Source organism: Botrytis byssoidea (genome assembly GCF_014898295.1).
Source record: "Botrytis byssoidea strain MUCL 94 chromosome Unknown BBYS_009, whole genome shotgun sequence".
In the NCBI taxonomy this organism is placed as follows: domain Eukaryota; kingdom Fungi; phylum Ascomycota; class Leotiomycetes; order Helotiales; family Sclerotiniaceae; genus Botrytis; species Botrytis byssoidea.
In genome coordinates this window covers 658,135-683,274 of record NW_024065850.1, presented here as the reverse complement: position 1 = coordinate 683,274, position 25,140 = coordinate 658,135, and the positions used below count along the sequence as shown (strand labels likewise).

The 25,140-nt window shown below is 42.7% G+C and overlaps 10 protein-coding genes across 10 annotated transcripts; 7 read left to right on the top strand and 3 right to left on the bottom strand.

Moving 5' to 3' along the window:
- Positions 1-255: 255 nt before the first annotated feature.
- Positions 256-2,342, top strand: EAE97_005349 (uncharacterized protein; the record flags this gene model as incomplete). Its single annotated transcript, XM_038875861.1, has 6 exons — positions 256-358; positions 420-758; positions 851-1,049; positions 1,254-1,405; positions 1,463-1,579; positions 1,630-2,342. The coding sequence occupies 6 exons, from the start codon at positions 256-258 to the stop codon at positions 2,340-2,342; spliced, it is 1,623 nt and encodes a 540-aa protein (XP_038733198.1).
- Positions 2,343-2,609: 267 nt separating this feature from the next.
- Positions 2,610-3,367, top strand: EAE97_005348 (uncharacterized protein; the record flags this gene model as incomplete). Its single annotated transcript, XM_038875860.1, has 2 exons — positions 2,610-2,836; positions 2,947-3,367. 2 exons carry the CDS (start codon positions 2,610-2,612, stop codon positions 3,365-3,367), a joined length of 648 nt encoding a protein of 215 aa, XP_038733197.1.
- Positions 3,368-4,122: 755 nt separating this feature from the next.
- Positions 4,123-6,166, bottom strand: EAE97_005347 (uncharacterized protein; the record flags this gene model as incomplete). Its single annotated transcript, XM_038875859.1, has 4 exons — positions 4,123-4,317; positions 4,398-4,982; positions 5,039-5,752; positions 5,813-6,166. 4 exons carry the CDS (start codon positions 6,164-6,166, stop codon positions 4,123-4,125), a joined length of 1,848 nt encoding a protein of 615 aa, XP_038733196.1.
- Positions 6,167-7,776: 1,610 nt separating this feature from the next.
- On the top strand, positions 7,777-8,337 carry EAE97_005346 (uncharacterized protein; the record flags this gene model as incomplete). The annotated part of the gene is made up of 1 exon (XM_038875858.1): positions 7,777-8,337. One exon carries the CDS (start codon positions 7,777-7,779, stop codon positions 8,335-8,337), a length of 561 nt encoding a protein of 186 aa, XP_038733195.1.
- Positions 8,338-8,748: 411 nt separating this feature from the next.
- On the bottom strand, positions 8,749-10,813 carry EAE97_005345 (uncharacterized protein; the record flags this gene model as incomplete). Its single annotated transcript, XM_038875857.1, has 3 exons — positions 8,749-9,648; positions 9,816-10,657; positions 10,717-10,813. 3 exons carry the CDS (start codon positions 10,811-10,813, stop codon positions 8,749-8,751), a joined length of 1,839 nt encoding a protein of 612 aa, XP_038733194.1.
- Positions 10,814-11,182: 369 nt separating this feature from the next.
- Positions 11,183-11,992, top strand: EAE97_005344 (uncharacterized protein; the record flags this gene model as incomplete). The annotated part of the gene is made up of 1 exon (XM_038875856.1): positions 11,183-11,992. The coding sequence occupies one exon, from the start codon at positions 11,183-11,185 to the stop codon at positions 11,990-11,992; it is 810 nt and encodes a 269-aa protein (XP_038733193.1).
- Positions 11,993-13,521: 1,529 nt separating this feature from the next.
- On the top strand, positions 13,522-17,292 carry EAE97_005343 (uncharacterized protein). Its single transcript, XM_038875855.1, has 3 exons — positions 13,522-14,027; positions 14,084-16,494; positions 16,559-17,292. The coding sequence occupies exons 1-3, from the start codon at positions 13,781-13,783 to the stop codon at positions 17,027-17,029; spliced, it is 3,129 nt and encodes a 1,042-aa protein (XP_038733192.1). The 5' UTR covers positions 13,522-13,780; the 3' UTR covers positions 17,030-17,292.
- Positions 17,293-17,307: 15 nt separating this feature from the next.
- EAE97_005342 (uncharacterized protein) lies at positions 17,308-18,713 on the bottom strand. The gene is made up of 3 exons (XM_038875854.1): positions 18,374-18,713; positions 17,800-18,247; positions 17,308-17,739 (listed from the first exon to the last, which is right to left on the bottom strand). Exons 1-3 carry the CDS (start codon positions 18,449-18,451, stop codon positions 17,540-17,542), a joined length of 726 nt encoding a protein of 241 aa, XP_038733191.1. The 5' UTR covers positions 18,452-18,713; the 3' UTR covers positions 17,308-17,539.
- Positions 18,714-19,567: 854 nt separating this feature from the next.
- Positions 19,568-20,800, top strand: EAE97_005341 (uncharacterized protein; the record flags this gene model as incomplete). Its single annotated transcript, XM_038875853.1, has 1 exon — positions 19,568-20,800. The coding sequence occupies one exon, from the start codon at positions 19,568-19,570 to the stop codon at positions 20,798-20,800; it is 1,233 nt and encodes a 410-aa protein (XP_038733190.1).
- A 930-nt stretch (positions 20,801-21,730) lies between these two features.
- EAE97_005340 (uncharacterized protein) lies at positions 21,731-23,722 on the top strand (the record flags this gene model as incomplete). The annotated part of the gene is made up of 1 exon (XM_038875852.1): positions 21,731-23,722. The coding sequence occupies one exon, from the start codon at positions 21,731-21,733 to the stop codon at positions 23,720-23,722; it is 1,992 nt and encodes a 663-aa protein (XP_038733189.1).
- Positions 23,723-25,140: the final 1,418 nt, after the last annotated feature.

The window sequence follows — 25,140 nt, the reverse complement described above, 5'->3', positions numbered from 1 at the left end:
TACGACGCGGTTTCCAAACTCGTACCGGGTGTCGAAAAAGAAAACCTGATACAATCATTGATATATCATGCCAAGGAATTCACGGGAAGTAGCATTAGGATGTATACAGTGACCCAAAAGTCCATCCTCGCCATATCTTTGAAATGTAGTTTGTGTCAGATTCAAATTTTCTCTCGAGACTGTGGGCTGAAAGTGTCACTTGTATTCGAAGAGCAATAATCATCTTGACCCTCGTCATTGTTCGATGCGATCACGATGTCACAGCTACATCCAAACGTTCAGTTAGCAAATGAGATGGAAAATCTTCAAATCGGGAGATTGGTAATCAAAGTTCATGAGCAATTACATCCTTTAAAAAGTAGGTGTTTATCATAGCCCTCTCTTTTTTGAATCTCCAATCTAAAAGACTACGCTCTTAGTGAAAGCCATCAAGGAATTCTATGATGGATATGGTGAGGATATGAGTGGTTGTTTGTGGGAACTTTCAGATACATGGAGGGAACTGGTCTGGATTCCAATCAACCAATCATTGGTATTACCGCCCCTGAATGGATGGCAAACGCGTGCACTGGAAAGATTAGAAAAGAGCTTAAAGTACGAGAATCTTAATTTGAGTCGGCTGAAGACTACTAGACCGGCCAGCGTGAAATGCCTCAATTCTCTCCAATACCAGGACTACAAAACCGGCTTTGGGCTTTGTGGCCCTCGATTTGATTGCAACTTTCGTGGTATACAAGATCGACTGTTATACACTTTAGGTAAGAGACTTGCCGAAGTACCCTCAAAATCGTACCATATTTTCAATTGATATTCTCTCTTTTTAAGACAGTCCCTGATTACAACCACACAGAGAGAGCTTGTGGTAGGAGTCTATTGCGATCAGCAGCCCAGTCTGATCCCCGGAACCCACCTTCTTTTCTGAGATGGATCTTCTCTTGTTACCAGTTTCCAGTTTCCAATTTCGAGAAATGGACTCCTTCAGAGATTTCAGAATGCCATATGGCATTGGATGGTTTCCAACTGCGTGTCAAACTTTTACCGGGTCCTGAGTGGGTGCTTCGATGCTTGCAAAGTTCCATATTCTTTAAGTTCTCATGCACGACAGGTATATTCGAATAGAGGATCCTCAAAATACTGCTGCGGCTAATATTTATACTAATATTTGAATACCAGAAAGCGCTTAACCACAAATGATGCAAAGGAACTCTTTTTCCGAGGGCCAAGCTTTCTGGATAGAGATGGACTTATGAAAGCCGTCTTGTCATCCCGAGCCTTCTCAAGGCTTTACAAGATGTGAACAAGAGTATCGGATCAGGATTCTGGTCAAAAGAATACTTGCTCAAATTCGACAACTTAATCGAGAAACAGAGGTTAAAATTAGAGCCAATTGATAGTACTTGCAGAGGTATGAATCTTGAAATATTTGGATGAATAGAGACTTTTTTTATTTACTTGAGGATAGATTTCGAGATAGGTAACAACAATATCGAAATTGGCAGGAAAACTCAAGATTTGTCTGTTCCCAAGAGAATACTCGCAATAGAGAACGCCATGCCAATAGAAAGCCAGATTATCCAAGGTATTGGCAAGAAACTTGTCGATGTTTCCAAACAATTGTATGAAGAACAGTCAGTCGACGTATATTGGAGACGAAAAAGTTTCTTGAGGAGCAACATGCTGTCCAAATTACTGCACTAAAATTGGAAATGTCGAAAATCTCTAATGAACTCGCAAATAATTGGATCATCTTTCATACAGCCAATGATGAGGAAGAAAAAGCTGCGACGGCACATTCGGCTCTTCAGGCAATGGTAAAGACGTTACGTAGGGTTCTTGACGAATGCGATTTAAGTAGAATGCACTTGCACTTGGTTAACCAGGACTTGTATCAGCGCATTGAAAACACGACTAAAGAAAAATCTGAAGCGGAGGCCAATGCAAAAAGATGGAAAGAGAGATGCGACGCTAAACATGAAGCCATGGTCTGGCACCTGGGTATATTGAACACAATGGTTAAAGACATCACCGCACAGAGAATTGAGCTTGAAGATGAGAAAAAAGAGTTCAAGGAGGATCTTCCACAATTATGCGCAGGGAAAGAACCCGGAACAATGAATGTACAAACAGCAGGACAACTTGTCGATCATAAAGCGGCTCTCCAGAACACTAGGTCCAGTCAACCAGATGTATTTAAGGTTCTTAAGCAAGCCCACCTTCAACACATTCTATTAGTCCGTGATATTGAGTACAATCGAGGACTAAAAGATGGCCAGAGCATTCAGGTAAACGAGGGAAGGTCGCAGGTCTTGAGTGCTACTGCAATTATTGAGCAGGAATTATAAAGCTTGCACAGTCAAGATCAAGAAAAGTTGCACGATAAAATTGTGGCAAAGGCTACAGAGCTTGAAATCAAAGCACCTGATCGGCCAAAACATCCTCCTGTTCAAGCATCTTTCGCTCCCAAAGTCGTCAAATCCTTCAACGTGGAATACGAGCTAGGGCTGTTACCTCAATCTCCCGGTTGAAAAATTCTCTCTTCCTAATTGTCCGTATTTAATCATACATTTCTTAAGCAAGTCTATGGCGGTGATGCCGATTTTTGGAACAACATGGAACTCGCAATGGAGATCAAGCCACCACACGACATGCATCAAAATCGGATTCTCAAAATACACAATGATTCACAACCTAGAATGTATCTCGGGCGACGTCCAACCACAGGGCAACATGGTGCTCTTTTACTCATTCACGGTCTTGACGTCAATTCCCTTGGTATTGAGTCTATACCAACAAAAGGACACCCGACATATCTTAACACGGTTCAAGGCCGTGCAATGTACGTTGGAAACACACGGTTGCCAAACAACATATGAACCATGGTTCCGAACATCTTTTCGGACTTGAATTTATAGACTACTTGCTGAAAAATGAATCTAACACTCAAAGATTTATAAAATGGTTTCAGAAAGAGAATGTTCATAGTTGGGCTACCACGACTATTGAACTGAATCAATTGATCGCAGAATTCAAAAAGGGTACTATTCGAACGAACTGGACGGTACTCGAATTAGTAGGATTCGATCTAGAACATTACGAAGGATTACTAGAAAGGTATGCCCAAATCCAACCGTTTTGCAATAGGAGAAAAGGTATCCCATTGAAAGACGTTCAGGGGGGCTTTGAGCATTCGTTTCTGAATGAGCTATTGAGCACATCGATGAAAAGAGCTTGTGATGTAGAAGACGAGTGCAAAAGTGAGAGAAAACGATTGAAATCATCTCAGCGAATTGAGATGCTGAAGCGTCTTTCGGATCATCGGCCAGAATTCGAGGATAGTGATACTATTTATCGTGGATGCTACGCCTAGAACATTGTGACCGCTTGGTCTCATAATACTTCTGAGTTCTCGCTTGATATTATCAAATGTTATTTTCTGCGCGACGACAGAGCTAGAACAATCAGGACAGGAGGATGGGGTGAAGTTGTAATGTTAGGTGATTCTACTTGGTTAGTACTTGATGTCAGAGTCAAAGTACAAAGTGTGTTTGTTTTTTATCGAATTATTTGGGGTTTTCAAGTGGTGTAACAGTGTTGAATGTAGGTGTGTTTAAGATATGTTTTTGGTTTCGAGGTTCCAACGATGTGCGTGCGGGTGAGATGTCACTGCCTGTTTCTTCTACTTTTCTAGGAGAAGATAAGGGATAATAATATCTGGCGGCTATTGATTCCTATGAGTAGTATTGGTTAGAGAAATTGTTGAATACAAGAATACCACGCCTTACATCAAATGGCACCTCTTTTCGTGCGTTTATGCTTTGCTGCTTGGGCTATAAGTCTTGGAGGTTTGAAGTTTTGTTCTCACAAAAATGTGTTTTGGAGCCATCAACATATGTACTTCCATCCCTCTACTTCCCTCCATCAATTGAAAGAAATAAAAGTCTTCCTTCTTCGAGTTTCCATATTCTGCACGCATTCCTCAGTACCCCGAAACCACTATTCGCAATGTAAAAATGCTCAAGTGATACTTAAAAAGATGGAACAAAATCTACTCGAACTGCTTAATCATCCAACCTATACTCCAGTATCTTTTCTCCATTCTTTCTAATCTCCAAATCTATCTCTCTATAATTTACTCTCTCTCTTTCCCTCGCCCCCTTTATTCCCCTCGCCCTCTCCCTTAACAAGCTCTTCCACCTTCGCAAACCGATAGAAGAATTTCAAACTCTCTGGATTCAGCAACGTACCACTTGGTTTAATAATCTCCCCAGAAACGATCTGCTTAACGGGAAGTTCGACTTTCTTTAGATTTATAGTTGTCTAGATAGGCGAGCCGGAGATTAGTTCAAGTATCCGAGATAGAGTACGAGATGGTTTGAGAAGAGAGAAGATGAACTCACAGGAATATCTGGAGCTTCGAAAATCCACTTGGGAACATGTCTTTTACTTAACTCCCTGCCGATGACCTCTTTTACCTTTTCTCTCAAACCGGCATTAAATTTCTCCCCCTTTATCATTACTAAAAATAACATCACCCTCTCATCTTCATCCCCTTCTCTTTTCTGTCCCACGCATAAACTTTCTTGGACCTCCTTTCCAAAATATTTCTGAATGATACTATATATCTCCGCGCTGCCAAAACGAACACCACTAGGATTCAAGACACCATCCGCTCGGCCGTGGAAATGTAAGTTATGAGTTATGGGATGAATGGACACGAAATCACCATGAGTCCAGACGTGAGTATATTTCGAGAAGTAGGAGGAATGGTATAAGGAACCACTGGAATCGCGGAAGAAAAAGACGGGAATGTTAGGGAAAGCATGGGGAGCTACGAGTTCTCCGGGTGTGCCGTGCTCAACTGGAACGACTTGTCCACTTTCAATGAGGGCATCGTAAACGGCAATAGGTGTGCCTAAGCTAGGACCTTGAGTCCCTCCAACATAAACTGGAGTCAGGGGATTCCCTTGACCAAAACTTCCTGCCTGCTGAATCATCAGCGGGCTCATCATCAACTTACCAAGAATACAAGCCAACTCACAATATCCGTTCCTCCAGAAATATTCGCCAAATGCACCGTTTTTGGAAATCCCACATCATAGAACCATTCAAAAAGTTGATCCGACAACACCATATCCGTGCTCGTCACCGTGTGCAAACTCGAAAGATCCGTCACATATTTCGGCACAATCCCATTTTTCTGCATTTCCGCCATCCACTTTGGAGATGTCCCGAAGTGTGTAACTTTCAGTTCGCCGAGAAGTTTTACAAATGTAGTGAGATCGGGTTGAAAGGGACTTCCATCGTAAAGAACTACGCGACACCCGGTGAGTAGATTGGAAATGGACATAAAATACATTATCCACCCGGTTGTTGTGTATTGAAGGACGGTACAATGGGGACCAGTTTCTAGGTGAAGGATTCCTTCTTTGGCTGCGCTGAGAGCTGCACCACCAATGGAATAGACGATGCATTTTGGTGTTCCAGTGGTACCAGATGAATATGCAATGAAAAAAGGATCGTGGAAAGCTGTTTTGGCGAAAGTAAGAGTTTGAGGTGTAGATTTCGAGAGGTAAGTGGATAGATTCTGGCTACGAGGGATGTCGGTGATATCTAACGGTGTTTTGAATCTAGGCATAGAAACCATTCCTTTGAATTCGTTAACATCTTTCATTCCATGCACGATTGCGATCATCTTTTCGCGAAGATCAACCGTCTTGCCATTGTAAACTGTCCAGTCATCCATAAAAATATACTATCGTGTGTACGTTAATTCTCCACATATCACATGTTTTATTTGAGACGCCAGACACACCTTTGGTTCAACCTGTAAAGCTTGTTGCAAAACACCTTGAACACCCATATCCGTCGAACTACTACTGAACAAACCCCCAAGCGATGCTACAGTCAGAAAAACCTTCAGGGTATCAAAAGAATTACTAGCCACAACTACCACTCTATCACCCATCCCAACGCCATGCTCCTTCATAGCACTAGCTAATTCCGCTACTCCTTTCCTTGACTCCCCCCAACTAACATCACGTATCTCTGTTCCTCCCTCTCGAACTTCAGTTAAAGCAATTTTATCATCTTCTTTCCCAATTGTACCTCTATGAGATGATGCATGACCGGGTACTCGCGAATACAAGATATTTTCAGCAAAATTCATATATACACCCGAGAACCAACGCGGTATAGAATCTATAGGAGCATTCTCATCAACAACGGTTGTGTATGAGCCGCTATAGATTAGATTGAGGTATTGGAAAGCTTGATCCCAAAATTGAGCTCGGTAGGTAGTAAGTATTGCCAGAGATCCCAGAAATTCTAAAGTCGTCAATTAGTATATCATAGACAGGGAAAAAGAGCTTGGATTACATCGATCTGAAGATTGTCTTTTTGATTGATTTCCTGCATCAGTTTATACATAGCTGTGCTTTTGGGACTAGGATGCTCCCAGAGCTTTCTGGGTAGACTCAAGATATCCATGTCTGCATAGAATCCCCCAAAACTCTGACGGAACGATGAAATGAGAAATCAGATGTCGAAGCAATCTGAAATGATGAGGAAAGAGGAGGTCTTCAAAAGCTATGCTTGCTGTCTATCTATTAATAGCCGCGGAACTACGGAAGTATCTATGCGGAGAAGATCTTCCCCAGACTGTGCCGAATTGTGGGATGTGGGGGGAAGGTTAATTTACCGCGGCATCAATCCGCTGGACAATTAATGCTACCACTTTCTAATTCTAACGTATCATATCCCCTCTAAATATTGGTATTTAAACTACAGAAAAGATGAACGCGGTGGGTTGGAACGAGTAATGATATTCCGAAATTCGAGACGGTTGATTTGCTCCGCATTCCAAAGTTCAGCGATGGCTAGACGTCGGAGAGACATGCTCAAAACCACCACCTATTATAGCTATAGGCTTTTTCCGTCATCTTACCTTTACCTCTCCGTATACTTATATACGCGACAAATTTTCCAGATCAGACAATTTCCTAACGAAGTATTTCGTTTTCGTATTATCATTTGATCCTCAGAGCTATATAAGATCTTACATTCGATTTCACTACAAAACCGAGCCTTATCAAACTCGTACCTACCACTTGTTGAATCTACAAACTAGAGAATGGAGAAGAGTAGATGACCTCCTTCTATGGAGCTGGTGTAAGATGCGAGTACCGTGTAAGCGAACTCACTGTATTATGACGATGAAGATGTTCCTCTCAAGGCTGCTGATATGTTTACAAGCGAGTGCTATGTAAGCTTACCTACCTACCTAGTTTCATCAAGCTAAGTTCCGTAAGGTAACAAAGGCGATCCATAATGTCACACCACTAAGATAAGGCGGCGGATATCAGACTCTCTTGCCCTCATTATTCAACAGGAGCATTACTTCGATACTATACAGTATTGACAATACTCGCAATCTAGGAAAAACAAACTCATCGCATCTACCATTTCCAATCCGCATTTCTTCAACTCCCCAATCTCCATTCACTTCTGCGCAGCGCATAATAACAGAAATAGCATCGGCATCAAAGAAACTCCATGCCGGACAATCCTTCTCCTCTAAATCTCCGTTTCCATATCCTTTAGCGGAATTCCACTTTCCCACAAAGTAAGAATACAAGGATTGTTGAAGTCCGCCCCATCAATTGATGAACATAAATACAACACCACCTAACCGAACTCTAATTTCCAACTCTAAATATCAACAAAAGCTACTATCAAACAGCACTCCCACTAACAAGTTACCCCTCAACCTCTCTCAAAATGTCTCGCTACTGGCCGCACCCCCCCTACGCCGAAGACCAACCTCACTCCAGACTTATCCTCTGGACCCACATCCTCACCCGCGGTCCCCCCACCGCCGCTTTCCTCACTCCCTTCATCTCCGCCAGCACTCTTATTTACCGCAAACTCCCCCTACCCGCCTCCCTACTTCCCCGCTCCCAAACTTCTCCTTTTTCATCCCAACTCCTCAATCTCCGCTTTATTGGGACTAACACTCTTGGCGTCACTTCTCTCCTCACCCTCGCAACATTTGCCCGTATGTACGGGCGCACAGATATCGAATATCAAGATCGTAGCTGGCGTCTTTTGGAAAATGAAGGTCAGATGGAATCTGACGATTGGATGTATGGCGGTATGATAGTTGGTGCTCTTTGGAAGTTTAAACCTGGGTCTTTAGTGGATTGGAGGGCGAGAGTTGGGAGTATTAGTGCAGGGAGCGCGATGGGGGTCCTGGGGTATTTAAGTTGGAGGTATGGAGTCAAGGGGGGGAAATGGGATGAAAGTGAAAGGAACGAAAGAACTGACAGTACGAACTTATAATTTACGATCCAGGCTTCAGGCTGCATGGCACATGGGTTTAGGAGTTCGGCGGAAAAGTACTTGGATCTCACTCAGTTTTTATTATCTGTAGGTTCGTGTATATTACTACAACCCTTGAATTGATTGATACCCCATGTAAGTTTATATCTAAATTGACCAACAACCATCCATCGTTAGTGAACAGGTAATCAAGTTTCAAATGCTATACGCCATTTAGAATGCATTTACCCCCTCTTTACTCATTTATTCTGCTATTGTCACAATTACCTTCCGTTTTACCGTCATGCGCCCCTGAAAGAGAAACAAAACTCCAACAAGAGTAAAGAAGCGAGGATTTGCCATCTCAGGGCTCCTCCCCTCCTTTCCACTCTTCCCAAACCCCAAATCCTTGACTAATTCGCTGAAAGAATACTAATCACCATCACTAAGTTCCATTGAGTTGACTTCATTTACCACCACTTTGCTCCTCGACTTCCCCTTTCCTTTCGCTCTGCTTGGTCTTAAACTTGCCAAAACCTCATCTTTCCTCAATGATAATTCCCTCTCGATATCATCTTCCTCGTCATCAAAAATCCTACTCCCATTGATACCATGAATGGCCGTTTCTTCCAAGGCTTTATTAAGCAATTCGGTTGCAATAGCATCTTGGGGTGAAATGGCAAGTGCTTCGTGAAACATCAAAACGGCTTCAAAAGGTTTCCTCTGCTCCATTAACACCAAACCCTTTGCACAAAAGATAGCCGGATCTTTTCCACCCTGCCGAAGTACCGCATCAAATTCTGCCAAGGCGGCATCCCATTGATGAAGACGTCGATATGCATGACCCAGATTCGAGCGAGTGGATATCCAAGCTTGTGGATCACTGTCAATCTCTTCAGCAATTTCGAGAGCTTTCCTTAATATCAAAACAGCATCTTCGAGTCGTTCTTGGTGATAAAATACTACTCCCATCTCGTTCAGAAGTAATGGGTCCGTTTTACAGAGTTCATACGCAGTTTTCAAGAACTCATCGGCTAGAGTCATATTGTTTAGCATGTGATTTTGCATGCCTAGAAATAGTTGAGGCAAGTGAGTGCCCATGAAAAGTCTTGCTGCTGTCGAATATGCTGAGATTGCTTGATCATGTTCTCCTTCTGCTGCGAAAGTATGGGCGAATCCAATCCAAGCAGGTCCAAAATGAGGATCCATCATACTGGCTTTACTGAAATAGCGTCGAGCTTCAGCTACTTTGTTTATGGCCAAATAATAAATGCCTACCGCAAGCCATGTACAGGGCTCCTCTGGATGATTATCCGCTAGATCGTGTGATACCTGTCAATATAATGTCAGCATCTATGGCATGCCATGACTTTTCTCTCGAAATTCTCGGAAGAAGATTGAGCCGTCCTAGGTCCGTCCCCAAAAGATACACCATTGTGAGTTATGAACAGGAAGTCAAAAATTCTAATTATGCCAAAAAAGGAAGACAATGGACTTACGAGGAACAGAGCATTCTTCAGTTGTAATTCGTACAGACATGCTAAATGCAAAGGATATATACTAAAATTGTATTTGTCTTCCTCAAGGATAGAATTTGTGATAGCTAAAGCATCCTTAAACCTGCATTGTGTAAAAAACAAATCCGCTTTAGATAATAAAAGATCTGGATTTGTAGCAAGGTTGTAATGTGTTGAAAGAGTTTCTGTCGCTGTTGTAAACGCAGCTGGGTTTTTGTATTTCGAAAGTCGAGTGGTATAAAGCATTTTTGTAAATTCGGCAGCTTCTTGGGAGGATGAAGTATCGTCCGTAACGGATATAGTATCGAAATCCAGGGATTCTAGAAATTGCCATTCCTCTTCTGGTGACATCAGACAGTTCTTCATAAGCTGTTCGAATGCTTCGAAGCATTGTACATCTATTCGAACAGCATCTTTGTAACATTCTTTCGCTCTATCAAAAGCATTTTGTTTAGCATAGCAAAGTCCTCGTAGAAAGCACATTGCAGCTTCGAATTTGACATTTGCCGCTTCATCTTTTGCTATCTCATCTTGTCTATGCCGACTGCTCTGTGTCGTTGATCCATTTCGTGCATGGCCTCTCGTGTGCTGTAGTTTTTTTCTGTTGTGACCGGCCGTTGATATTAAATGTGTAGGATTCTTCTCGCCAAGTATACTCAAAGCCTCTTCGAATCTCGATTGTTTTATCAGACAATGGCCTGCAAGGTACCGACAGGATGGATTTCGAGCTATTAAGTCTTGTTTGGTGAGGAAGCTCTGAGCTCTTGTATAGTTCCCCGTGGAGAAATGCACTTGTGCAAGCCAAAATGCATCCTTATCACTTTCTATAAATTGGTTAGATCCAACGAGTTCCCAAGAGGAGTATCGAAGGGGGTGGTGGTACTTGTTATAGCTAGCAATTTATCTCCAATAAATATTGCCGAGTCGTATTGGTGCTTGTTCATAGCATCCTGCCGCCAATCTCTCAAGAATTTCTCCATATCTTATCGTAAATTGTGCCCATTCAATCGAATTCCAAGATTATGATCAATGTCAAAGGGTATTGATTACGAAGGGGTACGAAATTAGGTTTATTGTTTGTTTTCATAGCGAGGCAGTCGCGTGGGGTGATGCGAGGCTGAGATCTTCATCAATGATTTTCACGAGGCCAGCCGATAAAGGCTTACATAATATAACGTACGCTGGACTGGGCTATCGATTTGATCCAGAACTTCGTCGCCTGGTCTTGTCTCCCACCTATCATCCATCATTGCATCGCCAACTCAGAATTGAAACTACGCTCATCCACTCTGTACACATAAAAATCTACTACGACAACAAGCAGGTCATTTACAGCAGCTTAATTCAAGATGTCCGAGCGAAAAGTTCTCACCAAATACTACCCACCCGATTTCGATCCTTCGAAGATCGTCAAGTCGCGCGCTCCTAAACAAGTTGGCCCAAAAGTTCAGACAGTCCGTTTGATGGCACCATTTCCTATGAAATGTACGGCTTGTGGAGAATATATCTACAAAGGGCGGAAATTCAACGCGCGCAAAGAAACTACGGAGGAGAAATACTTGGCTATCTCAATTTATAGGTTTTACATCAAATGTACAAGATGTTCTGGCGAAATCACCTTCAAGACTGATCCCAAAAACATGGATTATCAGTGCGAGCGTGGCGCGAAAAGAAATACCGAACCGTGGCGTGTGAATGGAGGTGGCCTTCAAGAAAGTGACGAGGAGAGACTGGATCGTCTGGAAAGAGAAGAACAAGAGCGAGATGCGATGCAAGAATTAGAGGATAAAACAGCAGAAGCAAAAACAGAAATGGCTGTTGCCGATGCATTGGATGAAATACGCACAAGAAACGCAAGGAATGAACGGGTCGGAAAGGATGGAGCTGAGGTCACTGTAACACGAGAAAATGTTGACTCGGAACGAGAAAGACAAGAAAGAGAAGACGAAGAGGCGGCTCGAAGGGCGTTCATGAGGAGACAGGAAGCTATGGAAGAGATTATAGAGGATGATGCTGATGATGTTGGTGCAGGACCAACACCAAAGATTACCAAAGAAGAGGCATTAGCAATGCCACCTCCCAGCTTCAAACGAGTTGTAAAAAAGAAAAAGGATCATGCTGCTGCATTGGGAATTAAGAAGAAGCCTTCCCTGGTTTGAATGAAGACTTAAGCTGTGACGGCAGACGATGGAAATGATACGATATGATATTAATATTCGAGGGGATTGGTATGGGAAAGCGTTTTGCTAGCACAAGATCATGTTTGTAAAATCAAATATCACTCGTTCAAAAAGCCGCTGGACATGTCAAGAGTGTGTACACTAACTGAACGCAGATTTTCTACGGCTTTGCGAATGCCCCCGTGAAACCGTCTTACGCTTTAATGATCATATTGCATCAATAAAGCGGTTGTTTCAGGGGTTAAATTTGCATCAGTATCAAAGATTCTTTTGCAACCACTGCAATTCGATGTGCGTTGATGATGTATGCATATTGCCGATACTTCCGCTCTGGATCCGAAAGTCAATTACTTCTTCCATTTAAGACGAACCAATCTCGTATATACAAATGACGTCGTCTAAACTTACTTTACTTTGTGAGTGAATAAGCATTTGTTTCATAATCATAGATTGAGGGAACGATGCTTCGTACTCAGTGCGCAAGATGTAACGCCAGGACGATTCGTCAGTCAATTACATATCGTCCGAGGTACAGTCAGACCTGGCTATACGGGCCTAAAAATTTCAAGGCCTAAATGCCCGTAGAAAAAATTTCAGCCTCATCGTTTAGCCTCGTTCTATACACTTAGCCTCGTTTTATGCCTTCAGCCTTTCTAATTTCATTAAATTTGTCATGTGAATTTATGAATTCATCATGTGATATAACAAAGCTCGGGCCAATACCACCAATTTTATAAGGGCATTGGGAAATTTAGGATCATATACTCTTATATAAAGGAATGCCCGTTTAAGTCAATTTCACCATATAAATTTTTAGGAAGTTGGAAAAAATGCCCGTATAAAGGGGATGCCCGTATAGCACATGCTCGTATAGCCAGGTCTGACTGTATACGGAGCATTGAGCAGAATTTCAAGCATTCATGCAGGCAGGTGGGTTACATCTGGTAGTCTCGTAGTTCAGTCCATCATATCAGGTATCTGTTTTACTCTTTGTCTCAACAATATACGAGCGGGATTCTTTCGGCATTATCACGTGAAAAACTACCGATCCTGGATTCCGGTATTTTCTTCGATGGTTGACCCACCATTTTGTGTGACAACACCGTATCCTTTCTGATTGCCGACGTTAGTACCCAAGAGCACTCTGCACTGCTTGCATAACTATCAAGGCGACCTTGTCTGTAAAAGCTTCGAGAAGCTTGTATGGATTAGGAGAGGGTGGATCGGCAAATTTCCATCAACGAACTCCACATCTGATCTTTTGCATCATCACTTCAAGGCTGATGCTGGCTTCGATCGTAACGGTGAGTTAATTAATCATCTTGACGGACGGCACCTTTCTCCCGCGGTTCGTAGGAAAAGCTTGATGGACGCCACAGCCGTTATTAGTGAGGGCTTTTTATTGAGTTTTGTATGGATCATATCGTAAGTTCCGATATACCCGCCAGGCGGATCGGAACACAATTAACCACTGAATACACTTCAATTTTGAGTATGTGTGGGTGGGTGTCAATGGAGGTGAGATATGTCGTCGTTCATTCATGAGATGGGTGAAAAGTCTCCAATTTATAGGGGATTCTGGAGGTATAAGTATCATCTCAATCCTGAGTACCAAAATTCTTCCTTTACTCCATCATCATTATCATTTTATCATCATCATCTTACAGCTTTACGTTAAATTTGAAATATTTACTTCCAATAATAATAAACTATTGTACACAAATTTTCCTATTTATTACTTGACTTATTACACGTTATCACATTAACATGGGCTCCGTTCAAAGACAAACACCAGCTTACGGACAGCGTTTACTACCAACCTTGGTTGACGAAAGGGCTGCAAGCGACCCTGATCGTATTATCTATTCTTATGCGAAAACGACCAAAGCAGTAGATGGTTTCGTCGAAGTATCACAAAAGCGCCTCGCCAATGCGGTGAACAGAGCTGCTTGGTGGATTGAGAAGTTGCTTGGTAAGGGCGAGAACTTCCCATCCGTAGGATATGTTGGTCCAGGTAAGTCTAGAATACATATCCGATCGCCTCAAGGTTATGTGCTAAGTATTTTAAAGGGGATCTGAGATATCAAATCCTTGTCATAGCACTCGTCAAGGCGGGCTACAAGATCCTCCTTAATTCTCCAAGAAACAGTGTTGAAGGACACCTCAATGTCATAAAAAAAGCCGAGTGCAACATTTGGTTACTACCTAGTCACAGCACTGGCAATATCCGTGAAGTTCTGAAGGTCCACCCGATGACTGTTCTCGACTGTCCAGAACTCGACTTCTTCCTCGACGAAACACCAGTTCCACATTATACTTACAATAAAACATGGGCAGAGGCATCTCAGGAGCCTACTCTTGTCTTGCACACATCTGGATCAACAGGGCTCCCTAAGCCTATAGTTGTTCGACACGCTTTAGGTGCGGTTCTGGACGCACAAAGCTTGGTGAGATGCGAAAATGGAGAAGCCCTTCAATCGGATTGGTGGAGAGGATCTAAGGCCTTCTCAAGTTTCCCAGCTTTCCATGCTGCCGGTGTTTATATAAATCTTTTCAGCGCGTTGTTTCTCGACATTCACGTTGTGACCGCATCACCATTAGTTCCAGTGACTCCCAGTTTGGTGGACGACATGGTCGAGCATGCTGGCATTGATGCTCTGATGCTTGCTCCATCAACAGTCGAAGAATTGGCATTCTCTTCCTCTAGTCTAGAGTTGATTCAACAGAAAAACATCAAGTACATTTGCTTTGGCGGCGGACCAGTTGGACAAAAAGCTGGAGATATCCTCACGGAGATCACAACCCTTCACAATCTGATCGGAAGCACAGAGGCCAGCCTTTTTTCACTCATTTATCCAGGAAGAGAGGATTGGAGATATTTCAAATTCCACGCTGATAATGGTCTCAGATTTGTTGACAGAGGTGACGGTCTCTATGAAATGTTTGTGATCCGAGATCCAAAGTTGGAAAAGTTACAAGGAATGTTTCATACCTTCCCTGAGCTCAATGAAATCTCTACAAATGATTTATGTTCGAAACACCCCACAAAACCAGACATGTGGCTCTATCGGGGTAGAGCTGATGATATCATTGTCTTCTCAAACGGCGAGAAGCTGAACCCTGTCACAATGGAACAAACCATCAACGAACACGAACTAGTCCGCTCAGCAATCATTGTTGGTCAAGCTCGCTTCCAACCTGCTGTCATCATCGAGTTGATCAGCTCGGTAGAAGTAACCGAAGAGAATAAAAAGGATTTGGTCTCTCGTATTCAACCTTCCATCGACGCGGCAAACAAAGGATCACCCAGCCACGGTCAAATCAAAGATGGTTTCGTGATGTTTGCTAAACCTGAAAAGCCATTCTTGCGCGCTGCAAAGGGTACTGTTCAACGTGCAGCAACTATCAAACTTTACGAACCGGAAATCGAAGAGCTCTTCACCAACACGGAAAGTGGTGATGATAGCGGTCTCGATACTAGTTCTTTAGAATCATTGACTTCTACATTGAAGGATTTGGTTGCAAAGATAGCTAGTGTTGATGAGCTTAGTGTTGATGAGGATGTCTTTGCAAGCGGATCATTCGATTCTCTACTTGTTTTCACTCTTTTGAGACAATTGCGATCAGCTTTGAAGAAGGACAATGTCGAAACCGACAAGTTGCAAGCTAGCACCATTTACAAAAATCCAACCGTCAAGTCTCTCGCATCAGTTGTCTTCAAACTCGCTCATCCATTGGAAAACCAAGAAGATTCTTCCAAAACCGACTTCGACGAGAGACAAGCAATGTTTGAGAAATATGCCAAGGACTTGCCAATCAAGACTTCCGGCACCGCTGCTCAAAATTTGAATGCTAAAATCTCCGTAATCTTGACAGGAAGTACTGGATCTATGGGCAGTTACATGCTCGACGATTTAGTCGCCTTACCACACATCTCCAGAGTCTATGCACTTAACCGAGCCTTCAACGGTGAGGAGAGACAAAGAGGAGCCAGCTCAAGCCATGGTCTCGACACCGATTTCAGCAAAGTTACATTCTTCAAGACAGACATGTCGCAGCCACGCTTTGGCCTCGACCAGGAATCATATGATGAATTGTTGAACAATACCACTCACGTCATTCATAACCAATGGCAAGTAGACTTTAACTTAAGTCTCGCATCTTTTGAACCTCACATCCGAGGTGTGCGAAACCTCATTGATTTCGCGGCCCAAAGCAAAAATAATGCTATTGTATCCTTCATTTCATCGATCGGTGTTACTCAGGGAAAGAATTGGGACAAGCCTATTCCAGAGCTCATCATTGATGATTGGAATGCAGCGGCTATGGGATATGGTTCATCGAAACTTATCTCCGAAGTGCTTTTGGCGGAAGCTAATAAGGTCAGTGGTGTACGCACACAGGTACTTCGTGTTGGACAGGTATCTGGACCTGTGAGGAAAGAGAAAGGAAGATGGAATATCCAGGAATGGTTCCCTACTGTAAGTTTTCATCTCTCTCCCCGTTGCAGAAACAAAAACGCAGAATCCTAACATGACATCCTAGATCGTCTCAACATCCCAATACATGAAAGCCGTCCCCACAACCATCGCCACCATGAACCGTATCGACTGGGTCCCCGTCGACATCCTCTCCCACATAATCCTCGACCTAGCCGATCTCTCCAAACCCTCTTCCTCTTCCCCTGCCACCCAAACCGCCTTCTACCACCTCGTCAACCCCACTTCCATAACCTGGTCTACCATCTCTCCCATTCTCACCTCCCAAATCGGCGCAGACTGCAAGATCGTCTCCTGGGAAGAATGGGTCGCTCTCCTCCGCGAATCCGCCGAGCGTGGAGAAATCGCTCAGAATAGAGGTATTAAACTCTTGGAATTTTACGAGGCGTTGGCAAAGGGAGCTCCGCTTGCGAGTTTGGAGACTGAGAAGACAGCTGCCAAGAGTGAGACTTTGAGAGAATTGGAGCCGGTTCATGGAAGCTGGATGGAGTTGTGGATGAGACAGTGGGCTGCTTGAACTGATACGAAGTTATGTTCACATTGACATGAGGAGTTTGGAAATTGGGAAAGGTAGCGCGGGTTAGATTTATTTTCCATTTTATTCGGGCATTGCGATGGCGCATTTATAGATGGGTGTATATGTGTTGAGATGGAGTTATTGGATGTAGTAAATTAGACTTCTGTTTCAAGAAATTCATGACACTTGTTAAAACATAAGATACGCCTATTGACCTTGGGGTGCGATGAAAAAGTGACAAGTGAAAACTTTCATAAGGAGAATACAGCTAGGAAACTGGGATTTTCCATTGCTCGATTATGTAATGAATGTGTATCATTTGTCTGCAAATTCTAGGTCTATCCTTTTTGTGCTCCATCTTCAGCGCTGGAAAGAAAAAGCAAATATGACCAACTACCTCCTATGAAAAACCACAATTCTTCTACTGACAACGAAATGCTAGGCACCCAATGCATCAACATTCAATCTTATGCATTTTCCCAAATTCCAAACCAACCCAAGAATGCCCATCTATCCGATAGTACATTGGCACTTAGACCTCTCTCTAGCAATTCTCTTCTTTTCCTCCAAAACCCATTCTTCCTCTCTCTTTTTATTCGCCAACTCCATTAACTCCTTTCCCATATCGGTTTTGATGCCTCTCCCGCCAGTGGGATCTGGTTGATCAAGAAAATCACTCTCGCTGCTGTTCGCAGCCTTCGCATCGACTTCTAAATTCCTGAATTTAGTGAGATCTTCCCCTTCATTTCAAAGAAAGGGTGGTCACAAACCGGCATACTCCTCACTTTCATCCGCCCAATTTCTCAATTTCTCTCTCCTGAAGAATTCGAAATCCCATTCTCCTTTCTCCAAAGCATCCAAATCTGTAAAGACATATGTTTGGGCTTCTTTCTCTTCTCCCGTCTCTACAGCTTCGGCCATGATTGCATTGGCACCGTGTGTACCCTTGTCAATTGGAGCCAGGATCTTTACAGTGACTACTTTTCGCTCATACTGAGATCCTTCAAAGTAATCCAAATTTCGCATGTTGGAGGGCGTAAGACCGGTTACGTAGGTACCACGGACAGTATGACCTAGTTCGGAGATTATGGCCGGATAGTCAGCGAATCTAACACGGTGTCGACAGTAGTCATGGAGAAGGGCGGGAGTGATGGTTAGAGAAGTGTATGGGTGATTGGAGGCGCCGTAAATTACGCGGTACAGAACTTCGGGGGCCATCTTATAAGTAGAAAGGGTTAGTGATAGTAAAATAACAGAGGGTGGTAAAAGTAGAGGAAGAGTAGAAGGCGGAGGCCGAAAAGCGAGTTTGAAAATCAGGGAGAAGAGGGGGGGGGGAGGACTTACGAGAGTGCCGTAGAAGAATGCATTGTAAGTTTTGGGGATAGTTGGCTCTGCCATTTCTGTGTCCATTCCTGCTGCCATTGATACTAAACTTGTGTATGTAGAAATGGTAAGCCTCCAGCTCCCCTTGATATTGCTTATCTACTTCCTTCTTGGTAGAGTGAATGTGGAGATATTAAGACGAAGATAAGTGACAGAGATGCGACGGTGGAAAGAATGGAAAGAAGAGTCGATATATCTTTCAATATCCTACCGAACTTATAGGAAATAAACTCAACTCAGCTACCTCATACTGAAGAGGTTATACATTATGCAATTAATTACTCTTTGTATGGAGGGGTAATACCTACGCGCCGACGATTAGAGAGGTTTCCATCACTGATAAAGAAAGATAAGCAATTTGTATTAGTCATCTCATACATGACAGCTTCCGCTAATCCTTTAAAAGACTAGCTAGAAATGCCCGCGAAATTCTCCGGGCTTCGTTATTAATTTTACGATCACCAGGATCAACATTTCGATGATTCATCATTGATCCATGTCAAATCTCAATGCATTTTTATCTTCATCATAAGTACAAACGATATTGAGCATCACGTAAAACTAGATGAAACTCCGATTCTGTGATACTTCTTTGCTAATTTGACAGTCTAGATTCTTCAGTGGTTTTCTTGGTGGACAAATATGACAGAATCATCAAGTGATGATCACTTTGCCTCTTTTGCGCCGAGACTTTGCTAGGAAAGAACTAGAGAGCTCTGGAGTCACGTCAAACGTTGAGCTAAAGTCTTATAGTTGGCCATCACTTCTCTATTCCTTTTCTTTTCCACCATTCTTTAGCTTTCCAAAGACTTTTAAGAGTTATCTACTTGATAGTCCGATGAATGCTGTTATTCCAAGCAAGATCGTTCCATGCTAGTATCCTACTATAAGAGTTTTGATAGGAGAATAACAAGATTGATCTCGTGACCAATCTACTAATTATGAAGGTACATACATCTAAGTTTCAATAGTAGATAGTTCACTGGCAGTATGGCCAAACTTTAAGGACGGTGACGTTATGATAAGTGGCTGATCCCTTTTTTTTTTTCAAAGCAAAATATACATATATAAAGTCTTGTCTACGTATATGCTTAACTCTTCATTCTTTTCATAGACAAACTGTCACGCACACACAACAGACAGTCAAACTCTGAGATGTTGTTATCAACCCTCATAAGCGCGACTAGCCTTGCAGTCCTCGTTGGGCCAAGTCAGGCAGTTGCTTCCCATGATTCATTATCTTCCAATCAAGCTTCGGTCGAATTTTCCGAAGAGAATCAAATCCTTTTTGGTCATTATCAAACCATAACTCACCTTTTGAGCAATCTTCATGGAAGAATCGGCATTAATGATGACGCCACAACAAACTTTCAACTTGGTAGACAAGAGTCACATGATATCGACCCTAAGGACCTCAAACTCGTACCAGTACATGATCTCGACCAATATAACGAGGCCGATTGGGTAAGAATCAATGAACAAGAGATCGTTTTGCAGTGTGGGAGTGTCAATACTATGAATACTGGAGAAGATTGGGCCCTTATGCAACGCTGCACCAATGAAGAAGTTGCTATTCGTCGATTGATGGCCACCTTCAATGATGAAGGTCATGAATTTGTTGTGTCAATCCCTGTCCTTAAAAATGCATCTACAACCCGCGAAGGCACCTACCGATGCATCAAAGATTCTTGTCCAAAAGGTCCATTGGCACTTGCGACTCCTACCTCCGCAGCAATAATTTCAAACCGCGGAGTTGCTGCATCACCCATTCGTGATATTTTCGGACAGCCGACTGTAAAAGAGTGTGGTAGTGGTCTCCAAAACCCGACTGAGACTGCATCACAGACTAGCGACCATCCCCAGGCGCAGATTACACCACAAGCTGATAGCGTCAAAAAATCGACAACTCTTATGACCATGACACGTGCTTCGAATTTAGGAGATTTATCTCCAAAATCTCCAACCGAAAACGAAGTTATCTACGCACCAACCAAACAACTTCCAGAGCCTGAAGACCTACCAGCTGGCCGTTGGCTGGCCAAAAGAAAAGAAGATCCGTACATCACCCTTCCGAGACCCGAGTGCGTTCCTCCACCAGATGATTTCACCTTGTCGGGAAAGATCAAAACCGTCAGCCGCAATGCACGCAAGACTAGATATACCACTTATGAATACTGGGGTTATACTTCGACTGCAATTATCCCCCCTGATCCTAATCGCCCGCCACCACTGCCATCTGTTATTTATCCAACTTGGGTAACAAATTCATTTTTCCAAACATGGTCTTGCCGCAAAGTTTGGATGCAATATTTCAACATGGATTATGTTCGGAAGAGGGATATTGTAGAGAGAGTTTTGGGGGACTTGCAAGTTGCTGCTCGTAAGTAATAGGGAGGTATGGATTAAAAGGAGTGCTTGGAAAACAGGAGTTGGGAATGGATTCACAAAGACATCTCTTTGGGTGTCAATGGATTAAGGGAACAAGATTAGTTAAGGGAACTAGGTAGAGTTAAGATATGGTGATAGGTCCATCTGCAAAAGGCTGCAAAGTACGGTAGGATCCGGATGACAATTGTACAGTACTTCAGACCTTTAAAGATAGATAGAATAATTACGCAAGTCTGCTGCTACAAGTTGCTAGCACTTTGATGCAGTATGGAGTTATATAAGAAGACATGGTGACTAGCCTGACAGAATGCTTGTGACACTTTCTTTGATAATCATTCTCGAATCCTCAATAACAAAAACATCGAGCACGGCTCAATATGATATAAGGAAAGGTACCACCATCTTTGTATAACCTCGTAGAATTCTTTGAGGAATGCTTTGATCAACAACAATCACGGCTTATCAGCAACCTGTAAGCTGCATGTCTTGCATAGTACATATTTACGACGACACAATAATTATATTGAAGCAAATGTATAAACTAAATGACGTCCTCTGTAACGTGAAATTCGAGATTATTTGGCATGAAATCTAGAATGAAGATATATGTCAAAATCATCCTGCAAGAATGTTTTAAGATTACTCTTATTCGTTGGCTTCCATTGCATCGAAATCACCAACTGTATCAGGTTTTGGTGCCGTATTTCGTGATTATTTAGTGTCATTTGATCGCCCCCATCACATCCCACCGAAAGAAAAAATAGTAGCCCCGCCATTCATCAAATCAACCAGCCTTACCATACCTACATGATATAAAACCAACGAACAATTTCGAAAATACCATACAACAAGAGATAACCTCATCAATTCAACGATAAACTCGAACAATCGCATTTCATAGAGCATCTGCGTAATAGCACTCACAACAAAATGGAGAAAATCACAGAAAAGATCGCGGCTTTGCCCCCAGATACCAATTACTTCTCCCTCGAATTCTTTCCACCAAAGACCTCAATGGGTTCTTCGAATCTACGTGCTCGTCTTGATAGAATGTCTCGAGCATTGAGGCCTTTATTTGTCACCGTTACATGGGGAGCGGGTGGATCTACTGCGACCAAGTCTTTAGAACTCGCAGAGTTATGTCAAAGGGATTTGGGCCTCACGACGTGTCTACATTTGACTTGCACAAACATGAGTCGAGCATTAGTGGATCAAGCATTAGAAGATGCAAAGGCATTGGGAATCAGAAATATATTGGCTTTGAGAGGCGATCCCCCTAGGAGTGAGGAATATCGTGCCATTGACGAGAAGAATGGCGATACGCCCGCTATGGATTGGGAGTTTGAGTGGGCAATTGATTTGGTACGATATATTAGAAAACAATACGGCGATTACTTTTGTGTTGGAGTTGCGGCATACCCAGAAGGACATGCGGATGAAGGACATCCAGAGGGTCAGAGCCTTGAACATGATCTGCCATATTTGGTGGAGAAGGTTCAAGCGGGCGCGGATTTCATCATGACTCAATTATTCTTCGATGTCGACGCATACGATGGATTTGAACAAAAGCTACGAGATCATCCAAGTGGCGCATTTAAGGATATTCCTATCATACCTGGTATGATGCCAATTCAAAGCTATCAAATGATCAAGCGAACTACGAAACTTAGCCACGCGAAACTACCCTCAACTATTATAACAAGATTGGATGCGGTTCGAGGAGATGATGAGATGGTTAAGAAGGTCGGAGTTGATATTTTGAGCGAAATGGTCGAACATTTGAAGAGCACAAAATCTAAGTACTCGGGTCCTAGAGGTTTCCATTTCTACACCCTCAATTTGGAGAAGGCAGTGTCTTTCATTTTGGAACGAACAGAGCTTATTCCAGACGCCAAAACAGTCGCTGCTTTGGAGCCAGAATATGTTCCTACTATTCCCGACATTGCAGATATAATGTCTATCCATAGTGGTTCCCACAAACGTAGCTCCAGACGTCGATCATCTGTTGGTTCTGATCCTTATAATCGCATTATAATCACTGCACCTCAAACCTCTAATCCTAGCTTTGAAGCCACAGCACAAGAAGCCGGTATTCCAGCTGAAGCTGTCAACTCGCGAGCCAATACTCTTGCAATTAGTGAAGGAGAAGGTAGTCTCGGTCGAGAGGCTACATGGGATGACTTTCCTAACGGCCGTTGGGGTGATGCTCGTTCGCCTGCCTATGGAGAGATTGATGGATACGGTGTTTCACTTCACATGTCTATTAATCAAGCTATCAAACTTTGGGGTCATCCAAGTTCCAGAGCTGACATCACAGACATCTTCATTCGTCATCTAGAAGGTCAACTCACCGCCATTCCTTGGAGTGAGGAAGGCCTCAATGAAGAAACTAATTCTATCAAAAAGCAACTCCTCAGTCTCAATAAGAAGGGTTGGTGGACAGTAGCCTCCCAACCTGCAGTCAACGGACTCAAATCCTCAGACTCAATTTTTGGATGGGGACCTAAGAATGGATTCGTATTCCAAAAGGCATTCGTAGAACTCTTCCTTCCAACAGCTGATTGGAAAACCTTACATGCTAAACTCACATCTCCTGAACTCCGAGACACAGTCTCTTTCTACGCCTCAAATTCTAAAGGAGATTTCATATCCAGTGATGAAGCAGTCGGAAGTACAAATGCAGTTACATGGGGTGCATTCCCTGGGAAAGAAATCATTACGCCAACGATTATTGAGGAGGTTAGTTTTAAGGCATGGGCGGAAGAAGCGTTTGGCATTTGGGGAGAGTGGGCAAGAGTTTATGGAAAGGATAGTGAGACAAGGAAGATTATTGATGGGATTAAGGAGGACGTTTGGTTGGTTAATGTTATTCATCATGCTTACGTGGAGGGAGAGGGATTGTGGGATGTTCTTTTGAATTAGAAGGGATGGTAGCTTGAGATGGGAAATCGGATCAGGATGAATATTGAATGCAATGGCTGCTTTGGTTTTGGATGCATCTTGTGGATTTGAATGATTAGTCGGATGCATGATTGGTGGGAGGGATTAGTTATAGGTGTTGGGCGTATAGGAGAATGATAAGATTGATATATTTTGATTTCTTGATTACATGAATTCAGAACATTTGAAAGTGTCCTGATCTTTCTCGGAACTTCCCAGTGTCTTTTTATCGCTTCATTTTCGTTGACTTGGAGTTTGTTTGCAAACTATTTACTTCTATTTTTCCAAATATTCTTGAAGAGAGAATTCTCACTTACACCTCACATGCACATTCACACACGATTAACACATATCCCACACCTCACAACCAATACTTGAGATCTCGAACTTCAAAGTGATAAAAACTCGCAATACTTTTATTCATTCTGTACTATCATTAACCTTGATTACCTGAGTAATCCTCATAACTCCCGTTCCTGAAGAAATGAAACAATTGGTCGTGTAGATATGTGTCTGTGTTTGTCTGCTGTTGACGCGCTAGCTAGCTATCCATCTTTCCTGAAAATCTGATATCGTGAAAATATTGGATGCATAGAGTGAACCAATGAATCAACCCACGATATCCTTCCTTGAAAATTTGAGAAATTGAAATAAACCATCACCATCATCACCATCATTCTGAAGTGGATGAGTATTTGCCTGGTTAGTGAACTGACTGACTGACTAACTCATTATCCAGACCGAAATGAATAGATGAATGAAGCAAGCAAGGAAAAAATATGAACTATGAATTATCTGACACGGACCAAGGAAAAGAAATGAAAAGAAAATCGAAGTGCGTGAGAACTTGCAGGTTGTTGTGTCCATCCTATCCTATCCTATCGTAGCCAATCGTATCGCAAAGTATCGTATCGCAAAGTATTGCATTGCATCCCCCGCGCGAGAAAGAAATCAAGCAGAGTTAAAAAACGCTGGATATAGCGAGGATTCGCGATCTCAAGTATGCTAACGACATTTGATTTTCCTCTTGAGAGAGAGGGTTCATCATTTGTTGCTGTTGTTGTTGTGAGCGAGAGAAAGCGAAAGCGAAATCTCGACGTGCTGAGATAGAGAGAGGCAAATTTCTGCTGTGAACGAATATGTAAGTGTAACAGCGAATTAGGCGAGGCGAGGAAGGAAAATCGAAAGCAAGTCGATGAAGTGGATGGAGTGTGAAGGAAAAAAATTGTAAATTGAAAGTCGAAAGTCGAAAGTCGAGAGTCGGATAAGATGAAATCCTTCTTCCCAATTGCAATCAGAAAGTGTTTGCGTGAACAAAAGGCGAGGAAACGAAGATGTCGAAGATTGGCGTAGAGGAGATAATGAAGAGAATTGTGGTATCTTAGCGACGAAAGTAGAGC